The sequence below is a fragment of the Meles meles genome, chromosome 8, assembly GCF_922984935.1.
Source record: "Meles meles chromosome 8, mMelMel3.1 paternal haplotype, whole genome shotgun sequence".
In the NCBI taxonomy this organism is placed as follows: Eukaryota; Metazoa; Chordata; class Mammalia; order Carnivora; family Mustelidae; genus Meles; species Meles meles.
In genome coordinates, this window is record NC_060073.1 from 44699615 (window position 1) to 44726897 (window position 27283).

Consider the following 27283-nt stretch of genomic DNA (forward strand, 5'->3'; position numbering starts at 1 on the left):
GTGCACCCCCAGACCGACTTCACGTTTGGATTGTTAATGTCCTACCTCCTGTTCTATCATATTTATTGTGTGACGTGTCTTGTGCTTTACCTTGTGTGACATGTAAGAAGCCAAGTTAATCACATGGTGAAATGTCATTGAATTTGGAATCCTGAATCTGCTTTATAATTATGTTAACCTTGCTTTATGACTGAATAAAGCTGACGCTATAGAAAGACACAACCCATGCATGCACCTTCCTAGTGTGCTCACGACATCATCCAGTAACTGCTAAGTATTCATTATTTTCAAGCATTCGTGGGAGGTTCACTCAGACAACTATGTTCTGGACCATAAAACTCAAGGAATTTCAAAGGTTTGAAATCATACAAAGTATATTCTCTGATCGTGGTGAATTAAATTAGAAATCAGGAACAGGGGTGTCTGGATGGTGCAGTTGGTTAAGCATCCAACTCTTGGTTTCTGTTCAGGTCATGATCTCAAGGTCATGAGATCAAGCCTTGTGTTGGGATCCACACTCAGCACAGAGTCTGCTTAAGATTCTCTCTCCTTCTCCCTCTGGCCCTCTGGGTTGTGCACACCCCCCACTCCAAATAAATAAATGAGTCTTAGAAAAGAAAGAAAGAAATCAGGAACAAACAAGTATAGGAAAAATCTCCAAATATTTCAAAATCTAGTAACATTTCTTTTTTTTAAAAGATTTTATATATTTATTTGACAGAGAGAGAGAGAGAGAGACAGCACAAGCAGGCAGAGCAGCAGACAGAGGGAGAGAGAGAGGCAACCTCTTTACTGAGCAGATACCCTGATGTGGGGCTCCATCCTAGGACCCTGGGATCATGACTCAAGCCAAAGGCAGATGCTTAAACGACTGAGCCACCCAGACACCCCTCTACTAACATTTCTAAATAACTTATGGGTCAAAGAATAAATCAAAAAGGAAATTAGAAAAAATTACAACAAAGATAATGAAAACACATGGTATAAAAATTTGTAGAGTGAGCTAAAACAGTGCTTATGGAAAAATTTATGGCTTTCAATGCTTATACTAGAAATAACAATTTAACAAATGTGAGAGCAAATTAAATCCAAAGTAAGTAGTAGGAAGAAAATAAAGATTAGAGCAGAAATCAGTGAAATAGAAAACCATAGGGAAAAAAAATCAATGGAACCAGAGTAGGGTCTTTGAAAACATCAATAAAATGGACAACTCCTTGCCTAGACTGGATAGTAAGAAAAAGAGAAAAGACTCAAATTACCAATACCAGGAGAAAAGAGAAAACATCATTGCAGGTCCTACAAATATTAAAAGGAGAATATAGAAATACTTTAATGATGTAAAGTCAATGAATTTGACAACTTGGAATGGACAGCAAAGACATCAAATACCTATGAATAAATTTAATAACATATGTACAAAGCCTTTCCATGAAAAGTACAGAACACTGCTGAGAGAAATTAAAGAAGACCCAATAAATGGAATAATGCCACGTTTGTGCATTGGTGGACACGCTGGAGTGAAGATGCCAGCTCTCGTCAAACTGACTTCTAGATTTAACACAAAACCAATCAAAATCCCAGAGGCTTTTCTGTAGAAATTCTCTAAATTTACATAGAAATGCAAAGACCTAGGAGTGTCCAAAAATCCTGAAAAAGAACAAAGTTGGAGCACTATGACTTTCTGATTTCAAGATTTAATATAAACTTCAGAAATCAAGACTGTGTGATACTGGCCTAAAGATAGACAAAGAGATTAATGGTACAGAATAGAGAGTCTTAAAATAGACCCACATTTAAAGAGTCAATTGATTTCTTTTAACAGAGGGACCGAAGCAATTCAATAAGGAGAGAAAAGTCTTTTATTAAAATGGGGCTAAAACTGCAGGATAGCCATCAGAAAAAAGTAAAATGAAATTTGACTCCATTCTACAATATAGAATCATTTCAGATAGGTTATAGATCCAATGTAAAAGCCAAAATTGTAAAGCTACCAGAGGAAAGCATCAGAGAATGTCTTTGTGGCCTTGGAATTGCAACTGCTGAGGACATAGAGAACACTGATCCTAAAGGAGAAAAATAATAGATTAGATGTAATCAAAATTTAAAACTTCTGCTCATCAGAAGTTTTTAGGGTTATTAAGATGTATTAAGTAAATAGATAGACAAACCACAGGCAGGGAGAAAATATTTGCAATGTATATATTTGATGAGGAAAGAACTCTAACTCAATTTAAGATTATTTATTTATTTATTTGACAGACAGAGATCACAAGTAGGCAGAGAGGCAGGCAGAGAGAGAGAGGAGGAAGCAGGCTCCCCAGTGAGCAGTGAGCCTGATGCGGAGCTCGATCCCAGGACCCTGGGGTCATGACCTGAGCGGAAAGCAGAGGCTTTAACCCACTGAGCCACCCAGGTGCCCCTCTAATTCAATTTAAAGAAAATAGCCAACCAAATAAGATATGGGCAAAAGACTTGAAAGGACACTTCACAAAGGAAGATACACAAATGGCCAAAGAACACACGAAAAAAGTACTCATTGTCTTTAGGGAAAATTACCAGTTAAAATTGCAAATTAAAATTACAAAATTAAAATAATAAGGAGACACAACAAGCAATGAGTACCTTTCATGGGTACCTATACATGAACATTCAAATTTGTCAAAGCTTAGCAAACTGTATGCTTAGCAGCCACACATTTCACTGTTTATAAATTATGCCTCACTTTAAAGGAATTTAAAAGGGAAAAAAAGCAGAAGCATCACAAGTTGACTAGAAGCTGTATAAGAGGAGCCACCATTTTGTTGGGGGAACTCCTAAAATGTCAGCTTCTATAGATTTTTTTTTCTCTGGCCCAGCCCAATTTCAAGAGAAGAATCCTTTTCATCTCCAACCTAGGAGGCAGAAGCTTCAATGCCACTCTTGAGGGATCCAAGCTTCGGAAGAGGGCTGGGGTCCCACTAGGTTTTCATTTAATCTCCCTGTTTTCACTCTGCATCTCATCCCTCCTGGTGCTCCTGAGATCAAAATCTCTGATGTGGTTGGTTTCTGCAGAAACTTGTATCATCTTTCTCCTGCTGGGTGGGGTTAGGGCAGTTGTGTGACCCCAGGGCCTGGCGGAGGAGGCCTGGGGGGTTGACAGCTCCTTACACAGACTTGATGGGATATCCTCCTGTCTCCCTCCCACCACCCCACCTTCTGAGATGCCTGGAGCCTCCTGTCCCTGAAGATGTCAACACAACATAGGTTGTTTCTCCTTGGCCTCCTCCTCTGCAAGCAGTAGCTGTCAACCGCGGCTCTGCAAAGTCAGTTTCCACACATCCACCCTTGCTCGTTCTTCAAAAACTATTGACCCATCTTGTGCCACTGTCATTCCCATGCCTGGCCTCTTTATCCCTGGGGACTCACAGGGTTTTTTTGTTTTGTTTTTACTCCATTACCAGCATTTTATTGTGGGAAGAAGCAGAAAAAAAACCCAAGTGTTTAATCCACTGGTTTCCCTGAAGCCACTTAACCTTCCTCAGCCCCTGTTTTTTCAAGTGTGAAACAGGGGTAATGACGCCTTCTTCAAGGTCATTACAAGAATTTCGTTACAGACCTGGGCACACTGCCTAGCACTTAGTAGATACACAATAAATATTGGTTTCTTGTCCCTCCTCTACCCATAACTGCATCGGCCAATAACAGTGGGCTGACTCACACCTTCCACCTTGAGCCCAGGCCTTGTCTCTTACCACCTCCTGAGGGGTCTTCCCTGCCGCCCACCATTCACTGGTCCCTCCTGGCCCTACGCAGTCCTGCTTCAGTCCCTGGGCACCTGCTGTATGCCCACCCCAGAGAGAAGCTTGGCTTCTGCCCTCAAGGGGCTCGTAGTCAGTGGAGCAGCCTCTCCTGACCTGTTAAGGGATCCTCTCACTTCGGGGTCCCCTCAGGGGTCATCTGCAAATGCATGGCATCCAAATGAGGAAGACAATGCTTCTCTGCTCACGGGTAATGCTTACTCTGTACTGTTTCATAAATGAGGAAACTGAGACTCAAGGAAGTTACTAACTCACATAGTAAGTGGAAGAATCAAGATTCAAGCCTGACTCCAGAGTCTGGGCTTACAACCCCTGTACAATACTGCTTAGTGACCCCAGGGCCCTTGGCTCAGTCGCCAGCCCCTCTGGGCAGGAGTCACGGGCCCTCGTAGTACACATGAGGTCACGTTCAGGGAGGTCACAGGGACAACTGAGCCCAGGTCTCCCAGTTCCACCTGGCCTCTGTGGCCTTGCTGCCAGGGTTGGTAATGAGCAACCCTCAGTTCCTGACCCCAGGAGCTGTGGCTCTCCCTGTCCTCAGAGAGGCAGGCTTATACATGCAAGGCCAGTACCTCGAGAGGCCTTCAATGAGAGACATTCCTCTCAAGCTCCTCTGGGGCCCATGTGGCAGCCAGTATTGTCTGCACCCTGCCAGCTGGGCCTAGGATGCTGTGGCTGCCCTTGCCTGGGAAGGGGAAACTCTTCACCCACATGATGACCTCTGTTTAGGGAACCAGACCCCTGGCCTCACGGAGCTGGTGTGCTCTGGCCAAAGGGCAGGATCTGGGGTAAGCAGAGCTGGGTTCGAGTCCCGGCTCCTGGGCTACCCACTTCCCTCCACCCTTGGCCTTGGTTTCTTCGTCTGCAAGATGAGAGTAATGATCCTTCCTTCCTTTCTCCCAGAGAGGCTCTGAGGTGGAAGGTGATAAGAACAAGTTGTTTAATGAACAGTAGCGCTCTCACTGACTATTCCCTCCACTTCCCACCCTGGCCCCCTCCCCCCACCACTTCCCCTGACTGCCAGGCCTGGGCCAGAACTCCCAGCTGACCACCGATCTCTAGCCTGGCTGAAGGACACAGCCCTGGGCTGCCAAGTCTTGGGTTCAGGCACCCAGCTTCTTCTCAGCCCAGACCTGAAGCAAAACTAGAGTTGGGAACGAACCCTAGCAAAGCAGGGAGCCCTGTCCTGGCAGCCCCCTCAGTGTTCGGTGCACCCACAAGGCTCGGTCACAACTCTAGCACGTGGCATCTCAGGCACCTGGGAGGCAGACTTTCCACTGGGTGGGCCTTGCTTTTTGGAGTATTACAGGACCCCAGCCCTCCACCTGGGGGGCCCCGTTGGCCTCTGCGGGGAAAGGGGCTGAGAAGTGAAGCTGGTGTCTCTCCCATGGGGTTCACCCCTCCGGGCCTCTGCTGCACACCCCATTCAGTGCTTTCACTTCTGTCGCTCATGTGTTCCCCAGGGCAGCCTGGTGAGGTGGCAGGCATTATTATTATTACTTCCATTTTAAAGATGAAAAACTGAGCCTCAGAGAGGTTCGGCCTTTTCCTTGTCCCAGGTCACACAATGGGAAGAAGCAGAGTCAGGGAGAATGCACTCGGGTTTGGACCGCGCACCACCGCTCTTTCTCAGATCCTGTGCCGACTGTTCCGTGATCACTGGGCAGCCCCGGACTGGTACCTCCCTGCATGGCTGTGTCAGGGATTCCCTGCCCCTCCCTTTGCCTTGTGGCCCCTGACTCTGCCCGCCTTCAGAAGAGGGGGACCCTGCAGCCTGGGTACGTACCCTGGGGGGCAGGCACAGCCTGAGAGGCAGGGGCCAAGGGCTGGCACGCTCAGGTTCAGCAGCTGCTGCTCACACGTCCTCTCTCTGCTCAGCTCGGGGTCGGTGTGCAGGTCGCTGCAGTTCACGAAGACCTGGCCCACGGGGCAGGTGGTGGCTGCAGGAGAAGAGGATGACTGCTGGCAGGAGCTTGGATGCCCAGCAGGATGTTTGGAACACTTGGTCCCAGGGGTGAGCTCCTGGGTGGCAGGGGTGGCCGGGGAGACTCGGGGGACCCAACAACTGGAGGATGAGGGAGAGAGGGGCTGTGATGCTTTAGGGCATTCCTCGGGTTCCCTTGGGCTGCGGGTGTCACACAAGACAATCACCCCCTCTACCGGCACCAAGAGTGCCACGTCCTCTCCACTGGGGACTGTTCCGGACACTCCACGTGCACATTCTTACTGGATCCTGCAACAGCTCTGTGAGGTATCACCATCCCCCATTTCCCACCTCATGGAAAGAAGTCACTTCCGCTTTCCAAGGCATGAAAAGGTGAGAGGATGTGCCCCCAAAGAGACCAGGAGAAGAGCCAGATGAGGAGAGCAATGCAGTGTGAAGGGATGGCCAGAGGACTTTCAACAACAGGAAGCCAATTCCCCATGACGTATGATTCTTGCCATAAACTCCCTCTCTCTCCCCAAGCCTTCGGTCGAGTCAGCTGTGCACACCTGCACCTTGTGTGACTGATCTTTTTTAGGGAAATCGATAAAGGGGAGGTGAGTTCCATGCCCAGCTTAGGATGGAGCAGAGAGAAAATAGCCACAGGAGATGAGACAGAAGTCCCAAAGGGAAACAGTCTGAAGCTGGAAGCAACAAAAAAGAAAATCACAGAATTTTAGGTTATAAATAAGAGAGGAAGCGAAGGCTCAGGGAGGTGAAGTGAGTTGCCCAGGGCTGCACAGCTTGCAAGCACTGGGCTAGGTTTGAACTCAGGGCAGCCAGACTCTGGAGGTCCTGATCCAAGCCACTTGCTGTAGGATTACTCTCTGACCCTTCTGTGCCAATCCCCGTCCTTAGTGGCCCTCCTCACCCTGCCACTCCCGGCCCCTACTATTCCACCTCCACGTTCCTCACAGGCCATGCCTCCCTACCCCCATCTCTATTGCCTGGAACGGCCTCAAAGACCCAGGCTGTCCTCCCCATCTCTGTGACCCCCAGGTCTACTACATGACTTGGCAGACAGTCAGCCTTAGTGGAATGACCAGCAGCTCAGACTGAGGAAACCCAGGACCCAGGGGAGGTCACCTCTGCTGGCTGCCCCTAAGGGAGACAGTCTCAGCCTGTCCTTCTCGGGAAGCAGGAGGGACAGCTACTAGGGTGGGGCTGAGGATGGGCCAGAATTTCTGGACTCCACCCTCCAAACTGGAGCCTTTCCCCAAAAGTCGAGGAATACAGGAGGCTCAGTGTGGGGCAGGACATGGCCGGGCTTTCCCCTCCTGGTCTGTCCCCAAGCTCCCCACTCTCTTCTCCATAAAACACTAGCATGGAGGAGCCCCCAGAAGCATCCCTCATCTCCCACCTTACCTGGCACTCTGCTATCACAGCTCATGACTCCATCTTTGCAGTGGCTGTGGAGAAGGGGGAGAGGGGGTGCCCTGGGATTAGCCGACTCAGACAGACGTCCCCACTCTGCCCCTGGCCCCCTGCGCAGAGGCGAAAGGTGAGCACTGCTTTGTGGAAAGATCCGCTGGGCTCTAATGTCTTTGGTCGGTCAGCAACTTCCGTTTAAAGCAAGGACACTAACGCTGCTGGGGAGCTCACCAGTGGCCCAGAGAAGGGATGTCGCTGTCTCCAGGGGGATAGTCCATTCCTTGAAAGTGGCAGGAGCACTGGTTCCTGTAAAACCCAGGAGCAGACAGAAGTGAGCTGACTCGGGGGCTGGGGCAGCGACTGTGGAGGACAGGGACCCCACCCCTCAGCAGCCGGCAGCCTAAGGACGCAGGGAGAAGTAATGGCGTCAGCCATAACAGGTGATGACACATCTCCGGGGGGGTGGGGGGGGAGGCCAGGCTGGCACCAAGGACAGAGGTCAGGGTCATCCACCTTCACAGTCTGAACAGCAGGCTAGGCCTCCAAATACATCATCTCATCTGTTCCTCACAGGGTCCCTGATGCTGTCTTTCGGCTCCTCTTTGTAGGTCCACTGAGGGCAAAGACCATTTCCTCCTCCCACACCTCCCACAGCCCCTGCCAGTCCTGGCCAAGTGCAGGTCTTGGAGCAGAGCAGGTGAGGACTGGAAGGGATGTCTGCACTCCTCTGACCCCTGTGTTTCTCAGTCACCTTCTTCCTCTCCAACCCCTCCCCCATAGAAATCTCAGAGGCCCCCTTGTTGCCAATACTCAACTGCAGTGTGTGCGGATCTCAAAAGAGGACCCTATAGCTTGAAAAGGCCCTGAGGGATTCCAGTACATCCCCTACAGAAGCTTCTCTCCAGCCCCCAACCCTCAGTGAATGTGATACCATTTTAGGGGAGAAACAGATCAAGAGGGGACTGAGGGCTTTGCCAGTCCGCCCTGGGATCCTATGAGGTCACCACCTCCCACCTCTGCCTCCAGCCACACTGAGAACATGCCACAGCCAGCCTCGGGGCTGTCCCTGTCCCCTCGGCCTGGAGCAACCATCTTTGCTCGCTCGCATGTCACCTCGGCAGAAAGGCCTTCCTTCTGTGCTCGCCTCATGTGACATAACGATAACCCCTCCCTGCATGTTTATAGCTTGTTACCACCGGACCCCTTAAGTGTCAGTTTATTTATTAATCTGTCTTGGCACAAGAATGTGAGCTCCATGACGGCAGAATTCTGTTTTGTTTGTTGCTGAATTTCCGGGGCCTAGAATTGTCTAGAACATACAAGATGATCAATAAGTATTTGTGGAAGGAAAGGGGAGATGAAGGGAGAGAGGCTGCCTCTGTGGGGCTGTTATTCCGTCTCATGGGGAAGCCAGGCTGGAGTTCGAGGCCTAAAGAGCTGGAGGTGAGGAAAAAGGCCTGAGAAGGGAAGAAACCCACCCACCCAGCCACCCATCAAGCTCTATCCCGTGACTATGAGATGAAGCAAGGACATGAGAGCTGCAGCCTCTCTGCACCTCCCCAGGCCCAGATGCCCTAGAGACCCTCAGCCCTCCGCCAGCCCTCCTCCCAGACAAAGGCCAAGTTAGCCAGCTTACCTAGGGACACAGAGGTCAGCCTGGGTATCCAGATAGGTGTCCGGTGGGCAGGTACAGCCTTCTACACACTCGTCCCCACTGAGGTCGCCATTGCCTCCAGCCCCACAGGCCACAGGGCCGGCCAGGTCCTGGCAGGTTTGTCCACACAGGGCCACACAGGGGCTGTATTCCTTGGTGGCCCCACAGGACAGTGCTGTAGTGGGAAATGAAACTGCGTGCTTTGTCTCCCTCAGCCCCACAACTGCGTGGGGGTGGGGTCATCATCCTGATGAGGAGAACTGAGAACCAGAGAAGACATTTGTTCAAGGTCACACAACAGATCAAGGTCAGCCTTGGGATTTGAATCCAGGTCTGACTGCCAAGTCCCACTTCCTCCTACTACACGACAATGGCAGAGTAGCAGGGGTGAGCCCCCCTTCCCAAGCCCAGGCTGGACCCTGCCATTGGTGTTTCTTTTTCTCTGCACAGCGTTCCTCTCAGGCAGTTATACTGGGGGAGGGTAGAGTTCACCCCTCACCCCTGCACCCGCCCCATCAGTCACACACCAGCACACACACACACACACACACACACACACACACACATACACACAGGTGGGTATTACACACACCGCCCTCCTTCTCACTTTCATGTCTCTAGCACACATAGGCTGTGAAGGTCAATTGTGCTCCAGTTAGCAGCCTCTTGGGGCCCTCTGTCCAAAGACTGCAGGCTTCCCTCTCCTCATCTGGCCAGCAGCCTTCTCCCTCAGGGTCTCCCGCACCCCACAGAGTCAGACTGTCAAGCTCAGCTCTTCTCACCCAGGCTACACGTCAACGTCTCCATTTAAAAATGCTGAGGCCCGGCCTCATGTTGAGAACAACAATATGTTTTTCTCATTGATACTGAATGTGGCACAGATATGTGCATTTATTTTAAAAGCTCTTGGGTACCTGGGTGGCTCAGTGGGTTAAGCTTCTGCCTTTGTCTCAGGTCATGATCTCAGGGTCCTGGGATCGAGTTCTGCATCGGGCTCTCTGCTTAGCGGAGAGCCTGCTTCCCCCTCTCTTTCTGCCTGCCTCTCTGCCTACTTGTGATTTCTCTCTCTGTGTGTCAAATAAACAAATAAGATCCTTAAAATAAAATAAAAGCTCCTATGGTGAGTCTAATGTGCAGTCAGGGTTACAAACAACTGGTCCTGTCTAGTCACCTGGAGAAACTGACTCAGAGAGGGGCAGGGCCTTGTCAGAGACACACAGCAAATACCTGCAGGACTGGCATAGAACACAGGTCTCCTGAGTCCCAGGACAGTTTTTTCATTTCTTCAACATTTGCTAAGAGCTTACTGTGAGTAGGGCCCTGTGCTAGGGCTGGGGGTCCCGAGACAACTGAGACCTGGGGAAGAGTGCGGCCCCCGTGTGGGAGGGTGAACAGGGACTAGCTCGTCCCCACTGAGCCCCTTGTGCACTGAGGGCCAGTGATCCTGAGAAGGTTCACTAGGGCTGTAGGGAGGCCTACTGGGAAGCTCTGACTGGGGTGGTGACAAGTGAGTGCATTTCATCTCCAATCCACAGACCCGATAGGACTTGGAGACGGGCTGGATGGGAGGGTCACAGAGACGTGGTCACGTGTCACATGTCCTGAGTGTCAGGCCTGGCTGGCCAAGGGGGCGGAGAGCACAGAGGAGGGGTGAGGCGGGAATGTTAGGCGGCAAGGGGACAGGGAGACAGGTCTGGAGCTGGGCTCCTCCAGGCGTCCTCACGGGGGTGCAGCCTCATGGGGCACTCACCGCAGGCTGGCAGGTGGGCCCGGAAGTCAATGGGGAGCCCATGGCGCCGGCACAGGTGGGCGTAGTGGGCCAGCGTGGCACACAGGCAGGGCTGCCCACAGCGGCAGGCGTCCTGGCGACACTGCTCGAAGTAGGGCACGGGGCTCAGGTACGCGGAGCAGGGCGCGAACAGCTCCCCGGTGAGCACACTACAGGACTGCACGGCATAGGAGGCTGGACACAGGAGGGAGGAGGGCAGGGAGCAGGGATCTGGTTGGCCTGGTGCCCAGGTCCATCCTCTTCGTACCCTGTCCCCATCACAGTGCAGGGGGCTGTTGGCGTGAGAAGGTGGGTGCAAGTGTGTGTGTACAGGAGGGACGCAAGCAGGTACCAGAGCACACGGCTGACTGGGAATGTGTGGCTATGGTTTGCTAGGTCTCAGTGTGACTACATGGCTGGCCACGGGCATGGGTGTAAATGACTAAAAGAGAGTAAGTGTGTGTGTGTGTGTGTGTGTGTGTGTGTGTAGTGTATTCGTGCAATAGTCCACCATGCACGGAACGTGAATCCACATGCTGGAAAGACACACGGGCATGAACAAAACAGACAAAAATCCTGCCCTCGGGGAGCTTACATTGCTGTGAAGGAGACCGCAAACAGCAAAGTGGAAGGGGAAGACCTCAGAGGAGGGAAAGAGGAAGGAGGACAGGCATTGGAGGTGGGGTGGGAGGGCCAACCGCAATTTTAAAGGTGGTCCGGAAGGCCTCCGTGGGAAGATGAAATCGGAACAAAAGTTTGAAAGAGCTGAGGGGTGAGGCCTGTGTTCAGTGAGGGAAGAGCATGCAGGTGGAGGGAATGGCAAGTCTAAAGGCCGGGAGCGGAGAGCACACCTCGCAGTGCAGGAAGAACAGCAAGGAGGCCTGCGTGGCTGCTGGAGAGTTGGGGGGGGGGGGTGGGCAGAGAGTGTAGGGCCTGGGGGGGGGGGGGCTACTGTGAGGGCTTAGACTTTTGCCTTAAGACAGGGGAGCCAGTACAAGCATGTGTCTACACAGCAGGGACAGAGCCCGAGGCTTCTGTCTGCCTGACCCTTCCCAGAAGGGAACTACGGTCCCCTCTCGGCAGCTCCACCTTTTCTCATCACGTCTGCCCAAACTGCCCAGACTCCCAGGCCCAGAGTTCCCATCTCATCCCTCTCAAACCAGTCCCACAGCACCCTGCTCCTCCCTCCCTCTTCCCCCACCTCACCTGCTTGCAAGTGCACATCACAGGGGTCCAGCGGGGAGCCAGAGATCAGTGGGGAGCAGGCAGACAGCGTCTTCCAAGAGTTGCCAAAGAGTTGTGGGGTGCTCTCAGGCACTCCCACTGGAGACCTGCAGTCATGGCATGACCACACTCACACCCTTGCCCACGTGGACTCAGACCCATGTATGTACAGCATACACCCAGAGCACAAATACATGCCGGACAGGCCAACCGCCAAGGGAGTCTACACAGTCCCATACAAACACATACAATTATGGATGTACACACATAGGCACCCACACACATATTTAAAAGTCTCCAAAGGGACCCAGAACTGACTTGGGGCCACACACTACACTGTCTTCACCACCCACCCCCAGCTCTTCATGTCAGAGAGAAACAGGGACACTATGTGAACCAAACTTCACCAGATTAAAATTTCCTCTTCCCTTCTCCATGAGCAGTTCCTGAAATCTCCTTTGCCCTCCCTTTCCCTCTAGATAAGAAATAGTCATATGAGGGGCAATAAAGGAAGAAAGGGGGAAAAGCATGTTTCCCAGATATCACCAGTCTCCAAGGGTCACTAAACATGAGAAGACGGTAGGTTGGAGAGATCATAATATGCGGGGTTGGGACAGGTTCTGCCTGGCACTCACCACGCCCATGTTACTGCTCTTGAGCCATGAGAGTACTCGTTACCCACAGCAACTTTTCTGCCCAGAGTCCACATTTAGGAGGGTGGCAAGCAGCCCACACACTAAACCACTAAACCCACTGCCCTGGCCTGCTGCCCTAACATCAGCCCCACCGGGCAAGGCAGACTAGAACGCTACCTTTTTGAATGTGCATGTATTTTAAAGCTCTCAGTTTCTTCTGATTCTTGTTTTTCTGAAAGAATCTGAATTCTCATTTCTGGCTAAAGAACGCCTCTCATTTACTTCTATATCACCTAATGCATGTAACTTGAAAAACTGGCCAGAACCTCTCACTTTGACAATCAACCCTTTACTCTCCTTTCTGGAAAGTCTGACTCTTGTCCCCTCCCAAGTTCCTAAACTGTATACAGGCCTGGGACAGTCCTTCTCTTAGTTCTCTGTCAGTCCCTGGGAAACGGCCTTCCCCTGAAGGTGAGAGAATCACAGGGTGTGCCCAGACAGGAAAGATACGGGGTTTAGACTGGCCTGGTGGGATAGAAAGCAGGAGTCTGGACATCATTGCCTTACACTCATCTAAAGGTGTTCACGTCAACTAAAACAAGGAAAACCATGAAACCCAGCCTAAAGTCTACCAATTTTAAGACCTCACTACAAAGCAGTATTTCTCAAGGTACGGTCCATAGATCTCTTACACTAGAATCATAGCAGTAAGTTACTAAGAACAGGATTCTTGGGCCCCAACTCAAATCAGATACATGAGAAGTAGAACCCAGGAGTCAGCATTTTAACAAGCTCCCCAGGTGAGTCTTCTGCACAGAGAAGACAATCAGCCACGGCCTTAAAGAAATATGCTTCGATTTAAAAGCAGAGGAAGAAATACTCAATGGTGCATGTGCAGTCCAGCGAGGGACCAAGGGAGTTTGCAACAGGCGTTTTCAAGAGGAGACTCCAGGTACTCAGCCTTTAGGGACCCACCCCCTCCTTCTGCTTCCAGGGCAGGGGCACATACAGGAAGTCGTCCTGCGTGTTGCCGTTGAAGGTGCCACAGAGGCCCACGGTATCCTCCGCCCATCGCTGGTCCACCTGCAGGTAGAGCCGCAGTCCTTGGCGGTCGTAGAGCAGCCGCACGCCCACGTTGGTCCTCACCCGCAGGAACATGGAGGACAGCCTCCGGATCTCAAAGGCGTCTGGACACAGAACCACAATAGGGATGTGGGAAGTTCTGCCGATGTGCACCCCACCCATGGCCACCACCTGCATGGCCCTCGCCCATACCCAGCCAGCCCAGCCTTCACACCAGGTGAAGCCCTGCCAAGGGGTTGGCTTGGGAAGCCTTTAGGAAATCCTGTTCAGGGATGAAGTCAGGACCCGGGGATAACACCATGGCAGCACTGGTTAAGAACTTTTTTTTTTTTTTGAGCATCAAGTGCCAATTAAAGTTTTGCCTCCTTAAGGAGCTGAAAATATTTCCTTCTGTAGCAAAAGACCATTCTGTAACTACCCATTTTTTCAATGGCCACCAGGAAGCTCATGATACGATTTTAGATTTATTTGTAAAAATTTTAAATTTTTAGATTCAGTTGTACTGAATTTTTCACTTTTTGTGGCTTGCATTTCTTTGGTCTCTTTACATTCCCTGCATTCCCACTCCTCCCAGTCTTGAACGCTTATTCTTTTTTTTTCTTAATCATTTTCTCTGGCGCTATCTCATTTCTTAAGAGTTTTGCCATTTTTGTTAGATGTGCTTCCTACAAGATACCACAGATCCCTTGTGGAATCAGACAGGATAATAGGTTATTAAAGAAGAAATAGGGGCACCTGGGTGGCTCAGTCGGTTAAGCGTCTGCCTTTGGCTCAGGTCATGTCTTGGCGTCCTGGGATCAAGCCCTGGATTGGGCTCCCTGCTCAGTAGGGAGTCTGCTTCTCCTTCTCCCTCTGTCCCTGCCTCTCCTTCTGTCCCTCCTGCCTCCTGACACGTGTGTGCTCACTTGCTCTCTCTCATTCTCTCAAATAAAATCTTTAAAAAAAAAAATAGAGTAGGGATGGAAAAGAGCTCCCTTCCTATCCTCACATTAGGAGAAGCCATCATGCTACTGTAAAGCCTATTGCCATGTCGGGATGGGGATAAAGACCATCTTGCAAGTCCAGAGTCCACATTCCTGGGACTGAGTTGCCCCTCTGGCTTGATTCACCCGGTATTAGAGAATGTGAGCTCTTGCCCATGTGGCAGTGCCTTTAGCCATAGGCAGCGCCTGGAAGAAGAGGCCTGGGCAGGCAGGTCCCAGCTAGTTCTCATTCACCAAAGCCGTACCATCTGTGTAGGGTGGGGTGACCTTGTAGTGGTCAAACAGAAGGACATCCCCCACTTGAGTCAAGGTCACCTGCCTCCGAGGGTCCTGATGCAGAATCACTGATACTGACTGGACACAGACTCCATCCTGGTTCTGGAGAAAGAGGAATACAAATGAGGCAGAGTTAGTCTGTCTGTCCTGCTGGTCCCAAGAAAGCCCCCAGGAGCAGGGATTCTAGTCACTTTGAGGTCAGGGGCAGGCTGAGATAGAGCCCCAAAGGAGATTAGGAGTCCTCTAACCACATGCCTCATCTGGGACTGGGAAGGCAGAGGCTCAGATTGGAGAAGGTTAGTGGCAGAGCTGGGATAAGGCAAATAAAAATACAGTCAACTCCTAGACTGCCTATGACATAGAGCAGAGATAGACCTAGATGGCCCAGAGACTAGCCTCAGAAACACTCAGAAATTCCCCACTCAAGGACAATATAGGACTTTAATTTCATCCCTTTATAGGCATTTATATCGTTCTTTCCTTGTGTCACACCCTGCAGAGTACCAAGCTCCACTCATGGACAGGCCAGGAAATGAGCTAATACTATCTGGGCCTCAGGTTCTCATCTCTGAAATGGGTAGTAAACATCAGGCCCATTCATACTTCCCTTCCACAAGAAAACATCCAACAACCATGCTGTGGTGAACATGTCAGATATATTCATGGAGAGTACATATTTGTGTGGGACATAGACATTAAACAAGTAATTACAAAGTTGGCTTTTAAACTATAATTGGGATCAGTGCTGCAAATAGGTGTAGCGTGCTAAGAAAGCATATAGTGAAGAAACAAGACTTAGTCTGCAGAGGTAGGAAAGGCCATCCTAGGGAAATCTAAGGATAATGCAAAAATCATAACAAAACTTTTAATAATCCTATATTTATTATAATAACAGCTAACCTTAATATAGAGGTACTATGTTCAGGTACTACTCTAATCTTTTTACACGTAGTCACTCACTCAATTCTCATAGCAACCTATTTAGTATTACTAACAACCCCATTGTGTAGATCAGAAGACTGAGGCACAGGAAACCATGACAGGTGATCTGAGATCTGAAGGATCCACAGAAGGTAGCTGGGCAAAGAGAAAAGGCAAGGAGGGGGACATCCAGGAATAGTGACCAGTCCTTACAAAATTCTCTGACACAGTTGGGTATTTAATGTATCCAAGCACGTAAAGGAAGAGCAGAAGGCCAGAGCCCACTGAGGAAAGTGATTTAAGATAAGGTTCAAGAGGGGCACCTGGGTGGCTCAGAGGGTTAAGCCTCTGCCTTCGGCTCAGGTCATGATCCCCGGGTCCTGGGATCGAGCCCCGCGTCAGGCTCTCCGCTCAGCGGGGAGCCTGCTCCCCCCCCCCCACCTGCCTCTCTGTCTACTTGTGATCTCTGTCAAGTAAATAAATATTAAAAAAAAAAAAAGATAAGGTTCAAGAGGTAGGCAGAGGCCAGCTTAGGCAGAGCTTTGTAAAATTTTTGGACTTTATCCTAAGTCCAAAGATAGCCAGAGAAAGTAAAACCCGAAAGTGATATAATCAAACAGTGAAATGAGGAAAGGATTAGAGCTTGAAACTTTTCAGAAAAACATTGTACAACAAGCTATGACCTTCCAAACTCCTTCCCAAGGAGACATAAAATCCCTGAAACAGCTCAAAAACACTGTGTCTAAAACATCATCATTGTCAAACCCACTCATCCTCTGGTCCTCTCTGGACATCTCATTGGTGCAGGAAGAAAGCCTGCATCCTTTAGTCAAAGTCTTGTGTTCAAGTCTTGATGTCACTGAAAGCTGAGACCTTAAAGACTTCATTTAACTTCCCTACACATTAGTATAATTTAAAAAAAATCATGTCATATGTCAGAGAGTCCCGGATGGAGTGCAGACTGTGACAAAAGAATCTAACTGTATTACAAATATATAAAACAACCTCACTGAAAGGGAGAGCAAGGTAGCCATCGATCTAAGTAACTTTGGAAAGTGGAGTTCGTTAGACTAACGGCAAAAGGAACTGTGCATAACCATTGTACACTAGTTGATAAAGTTCTTTCCCAATGTTAATAATTGTTAATAATCCCATGAATTCATAATTCTGGTACTTCTCTACATGTATACTGGAATTGAACAATTAGATACATGGATGCTGTGTAGTAGAAACCAGATTTCTCACTGTTGGATTGGGTGTTTACAGATAAGCAAGGGAAAAGCTAGAATGGCCCATGTGGTAATAGACTAGAGTTGGAACACCAATATGAACTCCTGTTTAGCACATGTAGATATAGAGAGCTATTGGTAATTATCTCTATGTATGTGTATATATTGGTTATACAAGGATATTCATAAGTTATACATGTTATTTCCTTTTCCTGTCAGCTGAAAGGATATTACTTCTAAAAGAAATGATACCCAGTAGCCACTGAGCACACCCAGCACCCCAAATCTTGGTTTCTAATACCATTCTCCAATAAAAAGAGCCCAGAGCATCTGATAACATTTTTTCAGAAATGGCTGATTCTAGGAAAGGAACAGAAAATATGCAAGATGAGCCTGGTGCATCTTATAGGACCATACAGTAAGGCAGTACACACACACACACACACACACACACACACACACACACACACAAATGGGGCTATGTCAAAGGGACCCAAGAGCCAACTGAAAGACTGCCCAATGGTCAAGTCAGAAAAATTTGAATCACAAAATAAATAAGAAAGTATTAGATTCTACCCAAAGTATAAAATAAATATCCCTGGGTCCATGCTGACATAAATGACTGAAAGAAAACATGTGAAGGTAAAATGACAAATGTCCTGTGCAGAAAAATTCTCAACAATATATGTAGATTCTATGCCTTCAAAAGCAGAGGGAACATAACTTCCCACTCTTCAGGTGTGGGTTGAACACAGTGACTTCCTTCCAAAGAGGACAGTATGGTAAGGGGGGGAAAGAGGAGTAAATTTACAATGGAGAACATGACAAACACTACCTCAGCCAGATGACCAAGGTCAACTTCAACAGTGATAAACAATGTTAGTATATGCATCCTTGAGAAGATGTGATGAAAATAGCAATTTACCTCTTCTCTTCCTCCCCAAATCTATAACACCTCTCTAACCCTGAGAAAAACATTGCAAAATTTCCAGTAGAGGGGCATTCTGGCCAGAACTCCTCAAAATTTTCAAGATCATCATAAATAGAGTCTTACAGCAAGGGGGCGCGCCTAGGTGGTTCCGCTGGTTAAGCATCTGACTCTTGATTTCAGCTCAGGTCATGATGTCAGGGTAGGGAGATCAAGCCCCACATGGGGCTCCACGCTGGCATGGAGCCTGCTTAAGATTTTTTCTCCCTCTCTCCCTCTGCCCCTGCCCCTGGCTCATGCACGTGCCCGCTCCCCACCCCCCAAAACCAAAAACCAAAAACACAGCCACAGACATAAAAAGGAAAGAAAGAAACTACAACAACAAGGAAGAGCCTAGGAGACACGATGACTAAATGCAATGTGGCAGGTTGAAACAGAGAAAAATGGTATTGGGTTGAAAATATAAATATGGCAATATGAGTGAAGTGCAGATTTTAGTTAATGTCTAAACAAACATTGGTTCATTATTTGCAGTGAATGTACCATACCAATGTATGATGTTAATCATAGGAGAAATTAGGTGTGGGGTATATAGGAACTCTAGGTACTACCTTTGCATTTTTTCCATAAAATCTAAAGCTACTCTGAAAAATAAGATCTACTTGAAAAAAATACTTGAAAGGCTGTAAACACTCCCTGATTTTGGGGTGGGTGTGTGAAGAGGCTATGACAGGCTTTCTGGGCTTCCAGCCTTGGTTCTGGCTCTGCTCCCCCTCCTGCTGGCTGGGGGTTATCAGGAATAGCCCCAGGCCTCTGTTGGCTTGTCTTACCATATTTTAACTGGGGAGAATAATAATGATGACTACCTGGGGGTATTTTGAGCCTTGAACTAGATGTCCTATGAAAAAGTGATTTGTCAAAGTTCAAAGTACTGTGCAAATACTTTACCAGCTCCGTCCTCTCTGTTAACATCCTCACTCTACCACCTCGTGTCCACCCAGGACTGAAGTCATGGCTTCATCTTTGACTCCTCCTGCTTCTCCCCCACACACCCTGCACCTTACTAGCCAGCCAGCTAATTGCCAAGTCCTTCTGCATCTGCCTTAATGTATTCTAGAACATTCCATCCTCGTTGCTTTCTTTCATATGACCTGATCCTCCTGGATTGCCCTTCTTCCCCATCCTCAAATAGACATATCTTATTTCCAGTTATCTTTCTAGGCCCACTTTTTAGGTTATTCAGCTCAAATGCCACCTCTGCCATGAGGCTTTCCTTGCTCCTTTCTTCTAACCCGTAGGAATATTTGTTTCTCCACAGAATTCTCCTCTGACAGCACTGTCTCTTGTATGTCATAGTGAAGCACCTGACCTGAGGACATGACTGACTCCCGCATGGGGCCGTGAGCTCCTGGTGGCTAGGACCAGGGTCTGACTCATCTGAGTAACCCTCACTGTGCTCCACACAGACCTGCCAGAAGGCTGGCCTTCTACTGGTTCATCAGTGTGGATGAAGTCACAAGGAGGAGACCTGGCTCATGGTAAAAGGAAAGTGCTATCAAGAGACACTGTTCAGCAATGAAGCAGGTTACCTCAGGCCAAGGCCAGCTGGCCACCATCCAGAACACGGTAGAAAAAGGGCTAGTAAGGGACCTCCAAGGTCCCATAGCCCCAGGCATTCTAAGACTCTAGAACTTTGTAAATTGGTAGGAGTCCCACTGGGCCATGTCTCTCTGCTTTGCCTTTTCTTCTGCAGCCCTCAGGATGAGAGTAACCTGGCTTTTGAGGACAAGTATTCTTCTGATTCAGAGAGCAGCCAAGGGCAGATCCAGGCCATTCTCTGGCAGAGGGGGGGTGGTCACTCAAGTCTCAAAAGGGAGAAAGCACAGCCCTCTCCCTTGTCCACAGCCCAGCCTAGGTCCCCAGGGCCAGGGAGGGGCACCTCTGAGTGATGTCTGCTCACCCACCTGACATCACTGGGGGAGGAAGGCAGGCAGCAAGGTGGGGCTGGGGGTGGCTGCCCTGGCTATGGGTGTGAACCCCTGCTTGCACAGGAAGGAGCTTGAGTGTAGCCCAGACCAGGACTCAGGGAAAATGCATCCACTGAGAGACAGATAAACTCACAATTACCGCAGACCAGCAAGTTGGCCATTTTTTCAGTTACGTTCACAAGTGGCTGACACAGCTCACGGGTCACCACCTCTAGGAAGTCTTTCCGGATCCACACCTCCTCCCACCTGACATCCAGGTAAAACAACAACAAAGGAAAGCTCCTCCATGGAAACTTACCCTGTGATGTCCACATTGTCCCAGCTCCAATAATATAGTGGATAATGGGGTCACATACCTGCCTCACCTACCAAAGTGCAACGCCCAGGAAGGCAGAGCCAAATCCAATTCATCCCAGTCTCCAAGACCCAACATAGCTTCTGGTACAAACAGATGTTCAGTACTTGCTGAACGAATAAATGAATGAATGAATGAATGAATACGGAGATGTTGAAGGTACAATCCAAGGAAGCAGAAAAGATTAAGTTAAATTAGGCCCATTTTAGAGATTAAAACAACAACAACAACAACAACAACACTCTGAAGCCCAGAAAAGGGAAGTGCCTCTCAGCTAGCAGATGTTCTAGAGACAGAACATACTCTCTCGCCCCCTGGCTCTGCCCAGAAAGACTAGACATCAGGGTGAGTTGGCTGTGGAAACCCTGCCCTGTTGCTCAGCCTCTCTAGGAGGCAGAGAGCAGGGGTGGCTGGCTGGATTGGGCCCCAGCCCTTACCGGACCACATGGGGCATTCTGCAGCGTCACTGTGAAGGTGCCCGAGGAGCGGCTCTTGGCCAGGATGTACTGACACGTGGCAGGGAACGTGTACCGGCGGCCGTCGAAGGTCGTGAAATGGATGTCGCCAGTCACTGAACACTCAGCTGAGGGGCAGAGAAAGGTGGCTGATGCCTGGGAGCTGCACCCACAGGGAGGGACTCTGCCCTGAAGGCTCTAAGCATAGGAAGAGACAGCTCCCTGTCTTCAGGAATTCGGGCCATGTTTGGAGTGCTGGCCCTCTTCTTGACACTCTGGTCACTGGGAAGAAGCAGCCCTGCCCCCCACAGGCCCATCTGAAAGGGGATGCAGCCCTGCCCCGGGCATCTCCCCCTTCTAGGAGACCAAGGCCTGAGCTTGGAGACCAGTCTCTGGTCAAAACCCCAAGCTCAGGAAGGTCCTTAGATAGACCACCCCCCTTAAAAACCCTCCCTGACAGGAGCAGAAGCAATCCCCTAACCAGGCAAAATGGCTCTGAAGAAACAAAGTGGGTCAAGCTGGGAATTGCGGGCCTGGCCCCCCCTCAAATTTCCTGCCCCCAAAAGCTGTGAGGCTAGAAGAAGGGGGTGGAGTCTGAGGTGGGGTTCAGACATACCTGGGCAGACAGCGGAGCTGCACACCCATTTGCCTGCCGTGCATGTGCTGAAACACAGAGACCAAGGAGGCATGGCTCACTTCTCCAGGCCTAGGATAGATGCTGGAGGATTGCAGGGTCCACAGAGCTCTTGTGCCTAGCCCTTGGTCTTCCCGTCTCTACAATGGGTGGCAAGGATTTCCTCCACCTCCAAGACTTAGCTCGAATGAGATCTCCTGGGACTTAGAGATGCTGAGTGAGGGCCCCCACGTCCCCAGGGCTCCCAGATCCCAGATGGACAACCCTGATGGAAAACCCTGGAAATCACCATTCCCCCCTACCCCCCAGCTATGGACACAGACCAGGCGTTGCAATCTTCTTTCACCACAGAGCCAGTCGGGTACAGGGTCCCATGGAACTCACAGGGACACTCAGCTGGTGCCACGCAGTCCCCATCCTCAAGGATCAGCCCTAGGGTAACACCAAAGGCCCACTTGACTCACCTCCACTCTTGTTCACAAACCATCTGTGGCTGCCTTGGGCCTGGGACAAAGATTCCCTCGTCCAAGTTTTCACCCCCGAGCCTGCGTTCAAGCTCCCTCCTTCATAAATCCTTGGCTCAGGCCAGATTGGAATCCCCTCTGGGCAAATAATCTCACCTCACCACCCCAAGCAGCCTGCATACTGACTAGCTTCTCATCCCCGCCTCTCAAAAGCCTGTCACGCATCTAGAACCAGCTTAGGTACCCCTTCCTCCAGGAAGCCTTCCCTGACAATCTCTCCCCACACTGAATTCCTATGTCTCTGCTTGTCTGAACCCCTGAGCAGGTCCTCACTACATTATGGCTCAGATGGGAGTTGTAGGGATGTGTATCTTATCACTGCAACTGGATTCTGACCCCTAAAGGCAATGGCCTTGTCTCCCATATATTTTTATCTCAACCCCTACCTCACCAAGTGGGCTGCACCTACAGACGTGCTGCAAAAGTCTACCCCCTAAAACACGTAAGTGTTTAAGCAAATGCCTGTGTGAAAAAAGAACAAATGAACAAATGAATGACCTTTCCTGGTCTACACACCTTACAAAGCTCAGTGCGGATGAAATGAAACATGGTGATGGACGGCCACCCTCACCGTCACCTCCCTGAAGCCGGTCATTCAGTTACTCCTTATTCAGTTGTGTGTCCCTTCCTTCGTCCATTCCACAAACATGCCCCCTCTGAGCCCCTGCTTCATGCTCATCCGTGCCAGCCCAGGAAGACACTGCCAGGCTCCCCCCAACCCTCGGCATACCATCAGGGCAGTAGCAGCCGTCCACACAGGCGATCTCACTGTCCACGCAGGACGCCCGGGACTGGCAGGAGGCAGGGCAGCAGGCAATGCACTCGTTGTAGGTGAAGGCCTTCTCCTTGCAATGCATGGCTGCGGGGGTAGGGGACGGTCCGGCCCAGGCTCTGCCAGGACAGACCCAGCCCCTACTCCAGGCCTTGGGGTAGGGGGAGGGAGGGCTGTGATCTTCCTGCTCCCCTAGTCGTGATGGGAGCACTGGATGACCGGGAAGTTGGCCAGAGCATGGAAGGCTCTGAGAATGACCCTTAGCTGGGCTCTGGGACCCTAGGCCAGTTCCTCCAGTCTGAGCCTGTCTGCTCCTCAGTCACAGGAGGATGGGGCCTCAGGACTTAGCTCTGAAAACCGTGGTTCTAAGCAGGACAGGACATTGAGCTGAGGCCCGAGGATGCCACCCAGAGCCCCAGGACAGAGCTTGTGTGAACCCCTCCCTGCCCGCCAGCAGGATGTCCATACCACATTGCCGGAGCTGGGTCCTCCAGTCCCGCAGCGGCCGCCCCGCCTGGGCACATGCTCGGGCGTACTCGGCCAGCGCCCGGCACCAGGTGGCTTCGTCACCCACAGACCTGTGCCAGGAAACCGATTGTTACACTAGAGCCCAATCTGCAACCTGCCCTTCAGCACCCTCTGAAGTCTTCCAGGGCTCAAGGCAGCCCTTCTTGTCACGCAACTAAGAGAGGGAGACCGGGAAGATATCTACACATGTACAGATGGAGGCAGGACACCTGGGCTCCAGTCCCAACACTGTCATTGACTTGTTTGACCCTGAGGGCATCAGTCCCCATTCCTGGGCTTCAGAGACTAGGGAAGCTCTGTCCCACTTACACAGGTAGGAATTTCTGAGTTTTAGGAAGGCTATCTGCCAGGGCCTGTGATTATCAGGCTCAGTGGCCCACATGCTGAGTCCCCTTGCCCCTTATCCCCTGGCCCCCACAATACCAGGACTGGTCTCCCCACAACCCAATCCCAGCTCCACTCTGGGCTGCCTACTCACTGGCAGAGATCGCTGGTGCAGCTGGCTGTGAAGGGCAGAGGGCTGACGTAGGCATGGCAGGCATCAAAGGGGGGCCGCAGCAGCGCCTCACACCGGTCGTACACACCCTAGGGAAAGGGCCAGGAGCAGAGCTGGGGGCTGGCAAAGCCACGCACAGCCCTCGGACTTCACCAGCCCCGCACACCGAATGCCAATTTGAGCTCAGGAGAGAGAACAACAATGGTGGAGAGAAAAGGGTGGCACCATAGGCACAGATGAGCCTGGACCCCTGCAATCAGAGACTTTCTAGGAGGTGGACAGGAAATGAACTACGCCAGACACTAGGATGGGTAGGGGGAGGCGCTCTCCCCAGGTCCAGACCTGCATGGTTCCTGGGCTCTGTTGTAGACACGGTGGGCGAGGCAGGGAGGACGTTGTAGGCCTTGGAGGCTGGTTGGGGGCCTGCTCCTGCCAGCTGTGCACAAACTCAGCCACGTCGTCGGTCAGCTTCCCTGGAGGTGAGAATAAGCATGACCACAGGGGTATGGCGGGGAAGGGGCCACAGAGGGCTCTGAGAGAGGGCAGGGGAAGCCGAAGAGATGCCAAGAGGTGGGCAAGGAATTGAAGAATCCAGCCTCCTGGCTCCCATCCCAGGCTGCATTTCCCAATGGAACCATTCTCCTGAAAAAGCTAGTGGTAATAGGCAATAGAACCTGTAGTAGCTCCCTACTGCTCCAGCCTCTGGGGGCGGGGGGTGGGGCGCGGAATGTGAGCCTGGACAAGCTCCCACACCTCCCTGAGCCTCAGCTCACCCATATGTGAAACAGGGCAGATAGTGCCCCCATGAGGTTACTGCAAAAACTGTGTTACGTGTTCGATATGCTGTGGGTGCTCCAAGAGATCACTTCCCTTCTTCCGGGCAAAGCCACCACGATTTGGCCCTGTAGGCTTCACTTGTACTTCTTACTACACCTCCACAGGCATCTTCAGCTCCCATGGGGCCCTTTCTCATCCTGGCTCTCTCCTGCCTTTGGCTCCCTGCCCCCGGAAGATACTCATCTTATGGGGTCAATCCCCCCTAGCAAAGTGCCCTTTAGATCCTCACACAACCCTAGTAGGGGTTCTCCTTATGACTGTTCTACAGATAAGATAAGAACCAGATAAGTGGTTCTACAGATAACCACTCAACTGAGGCTGAGTGGTTAGGAACATGCCTGAGGCTACACACTGGGTAGGAAGGGGTCCCTGGACTCCTGCTGGGTCTTCAGTATCACGAGCCCAGGGTTCTGCCCCAAGGCCTCTCCCGTCCTGCCCAGACTGGCCCATCCCCCACACCACCCAAAGCCCTCAGAGGCCACTTGCCCTGCACCTCACCATAGCTGGTCACCAGATCGTCCTGGGGGTCAGCATTGTTGTTCCCACACAGCCCATGAGTCCAGCCCAGGAACTCCGGGCTCATCTTGATGTACACGGCCGAGGCACCGTCCCAGGCCAGCGTGAAGGCTGACTGATGCCGCACAAGGATGTAGCCGGCCAGCTGCTGCAGACGCAGGCTCCCCATCGCCTGTGGCAGTTGGACCCTGCAGGGCATGGCCCGGAGCTTCAGGCTGTTCACGCCACCTCCACTCATCCAGTCCCTCCACCAAAGGACCTGCCATCCCCTGCCCGCAGGACCCATCGTATACCCAGCACCCGCCTCATCTACACGCCACTGGTACCATGGGATCTACGGCCCCCACTTTCCCTCCCCCGACTTCCCCGATATCTGAAGTCCACCACTAGATAGGGATTCTTTTGTCTTCAGAGTTTAAAGCTTGCTCTCAAAACTGCAATTTCCCTGGCAGGGATAAATCTTAAGAGTGAAGCTGCCAGCTCCTTTCTCCTAGATGGGAGAAAAGGTAGAAGCAGACACTGACTTGGTTTGGTTCTTTAGGTGGGGAGCAAGAAAGGGGGAAGGAGAGAAAAAGCTGAGGGATAAAGAAAACTGGGAGTGGAGGAAAAGAAGCAGGGTCATAGCCGTCCCAACCACTTTCCCAGCTGTACTGGGACAGGCTCTCCTAGCATGTCTGGAATGTGTCAACTTTCAATCCACCTGAAAATCAGGGAAGAAAAACAAAAACAAAAAGGGGCTAACCAGCTAAAATTGGTACCCAAAGATCCATATACCAATCTTTTCTTCACAGGAGAAACCCGTGGACTTTCAGTTTTACACGGGGCCCCAGAGAGCTTGGTTACCCAGTTTCCAGATCTGAAGCAGGAAATGAGAACGGGAGAAGGGTCCTCACAGGACGACTCCTTCTCCCAACCCAGCAGCAGCGTGACAGCAGACAGCAAGGGAAGGAGAGGACAGTGAAGACAAGATAACGGGAAAGATTTCAGAACCACAGTCTGGGCCATGTGGTGTGGGGGAAAGAGGCCTCATTCCCCTGGTCCCAGATGTCCCTGACGTCCCAGCAAGATAAGTGACATTCAAATGACCGTTTGTCATCAGAAAAGGTAAAACTGTGCTCGTATTTGCTCTGAGGAGGCTTCAACTTGTATGATCCATTTAGGAAGATTCTCTCGAAATTGTGAAAGAAAAAAGTAAGCATGCTTGTATATTCTCAACTATCTGGAAAATTCTGCTATTGGCCCGAATACCCACTGTCTGGAAACCCACAGGGTTTCTAAGAAAATCTTGAGGGACTCATTTTTCTTTAAACCCAGATGACAAGAAACCCAGCTGGCCTGCCAGTATGTCGCTGCCTTGACAGTAGACAATCCGCTGTTTGCTCGCAGAAAACGGTTTTCTTTCGAAGGAAGGTGCTCACCCTCCCCCACCACCAGTGCCAGGGAGCAGGCGAATTCAGGGCAGGTGTTACAGTTACCTCTCGCCTCCGTGGGTCACCTCCTTGGCCAGACGGATCTCCTGTTCCCCCGCAAAGAAGAGGCTGACCGACCTGGAGCAGGCGTAGGGGGAGGAGCCACACTGGGGGTCGTTGTGCACCTGGTTGGGGGGTTTAGAGGCCACTGTGCAGGGTTCCTGCCAAAGACCTGGCCCTGAGCTTCCGTTCTGAGCCCAGGGCACCCCACGAAGCTCCCACTTAGTGCGATCGCCTGCCCTCCGTGTGCCAAGCACCCCACGGAGGTCAGAGCTGTGGTGATCGGCATCTCCCAGACGAGGCGACTGATACTCAGAGAGGTGAAGTGATGAAGGTCACACACACACACACACGCACACGCAACCAGGATTCCATCCCAGGACTGAAGGCTAAATTTCAGGGCTCTTTCCAAGACATTGTGCTGTCTCCCTATTTCTGAGTTTTTCATTTTTGTAACCCAGATTATCCCATCAGATTCAAAGCCAAGGTAAGCACTCGCACCTTCTGACACAGAACACACACACACACACACACACACACACACCCCTCATAGATTCACTGGGCACCCTCATGCACACACTCTAAACACACACTCCTACCATGACCCTGGCAGGCTAGGGGGACGGTCTAGTCCTTCCCTGCACACCCAGCCACACATGTCACTCCCGTGCTGCCTGTCACATGCCTGTCTCCTCCACCCCCTCCTCAGGCAGAACTTCACCTCAAAGCCAGAAGACCCAAGAGAAGGGGGAGAACTGAGGCTCCCAGGGCTTAGGGGAAATCTTCAATGTTTCTCTTCCCAGTGTAGAAACCCTTACACTAGATTACCTTAAATGTGTTGGAGCAGGCTGGAGTC

The 27283-nt window shown here is 50.8% G+C and overlaps 1 protein-coding gene across 1 annotated transcript in view; it reads right to left on the reverse strand.

Moving 5' to 3' along the window:
- The window catches only part of OTOG (otogelin), a 77845-nt gene that overhangs the window by 43467 nt on the left and 7095 nt on the right, over positions 1-27283 (reverse strand). The window contains exons 7-23 of the mRNA XM_046015863.1: positions 26434-26552; positions 24941-25146; positions 23948-24078; positions 23588-23694; positions 23050-23159; positions 22540-22668; positions 21609-21717; positions 21268-21314; positions 20634-20779; positions 14745-14877; positions 13443-13620; positions 11781-11905; positions 10557-10769; positions 8789-8981; positions 7384-7458; positions 7147-7190; positions 5584-5737 (exon numbers count right to left, since the gene is read on the reverse strand). Coding sequence (XP_045871819.1) covers positions 5584-5737; positions 7147-7190; positions 7384-7458; positions 8789-8981; positions 10557-10769; positions 11781-11905; positions 13443-13620; positions 14745-14877; positions 20634-20779; positions 21268-21314; positions 21609-21717; positions 22540-22668; positions 23050-23159; positions 23588-23694; positions 23948-24078; positions 24941-25146; positions 26434-26552 — 2219 coding nt within the window. The remainder of the gene's footprint in view (positions 1-5583; positions 5738-7146; positions 7191-7383; positions 7459-8788; positions 8982-10556; positions 10770-11780; positions 11906-13442; positions 13621-14744; positions 14878-20633; positions 20780-21267; positions 21315-21608; positions 21718-22539; positions 22669-23049; positions 23160-23587; positions 23695-23947; positions 24079-24940; positions 25147-26433; positions 26553-27283) is intronic.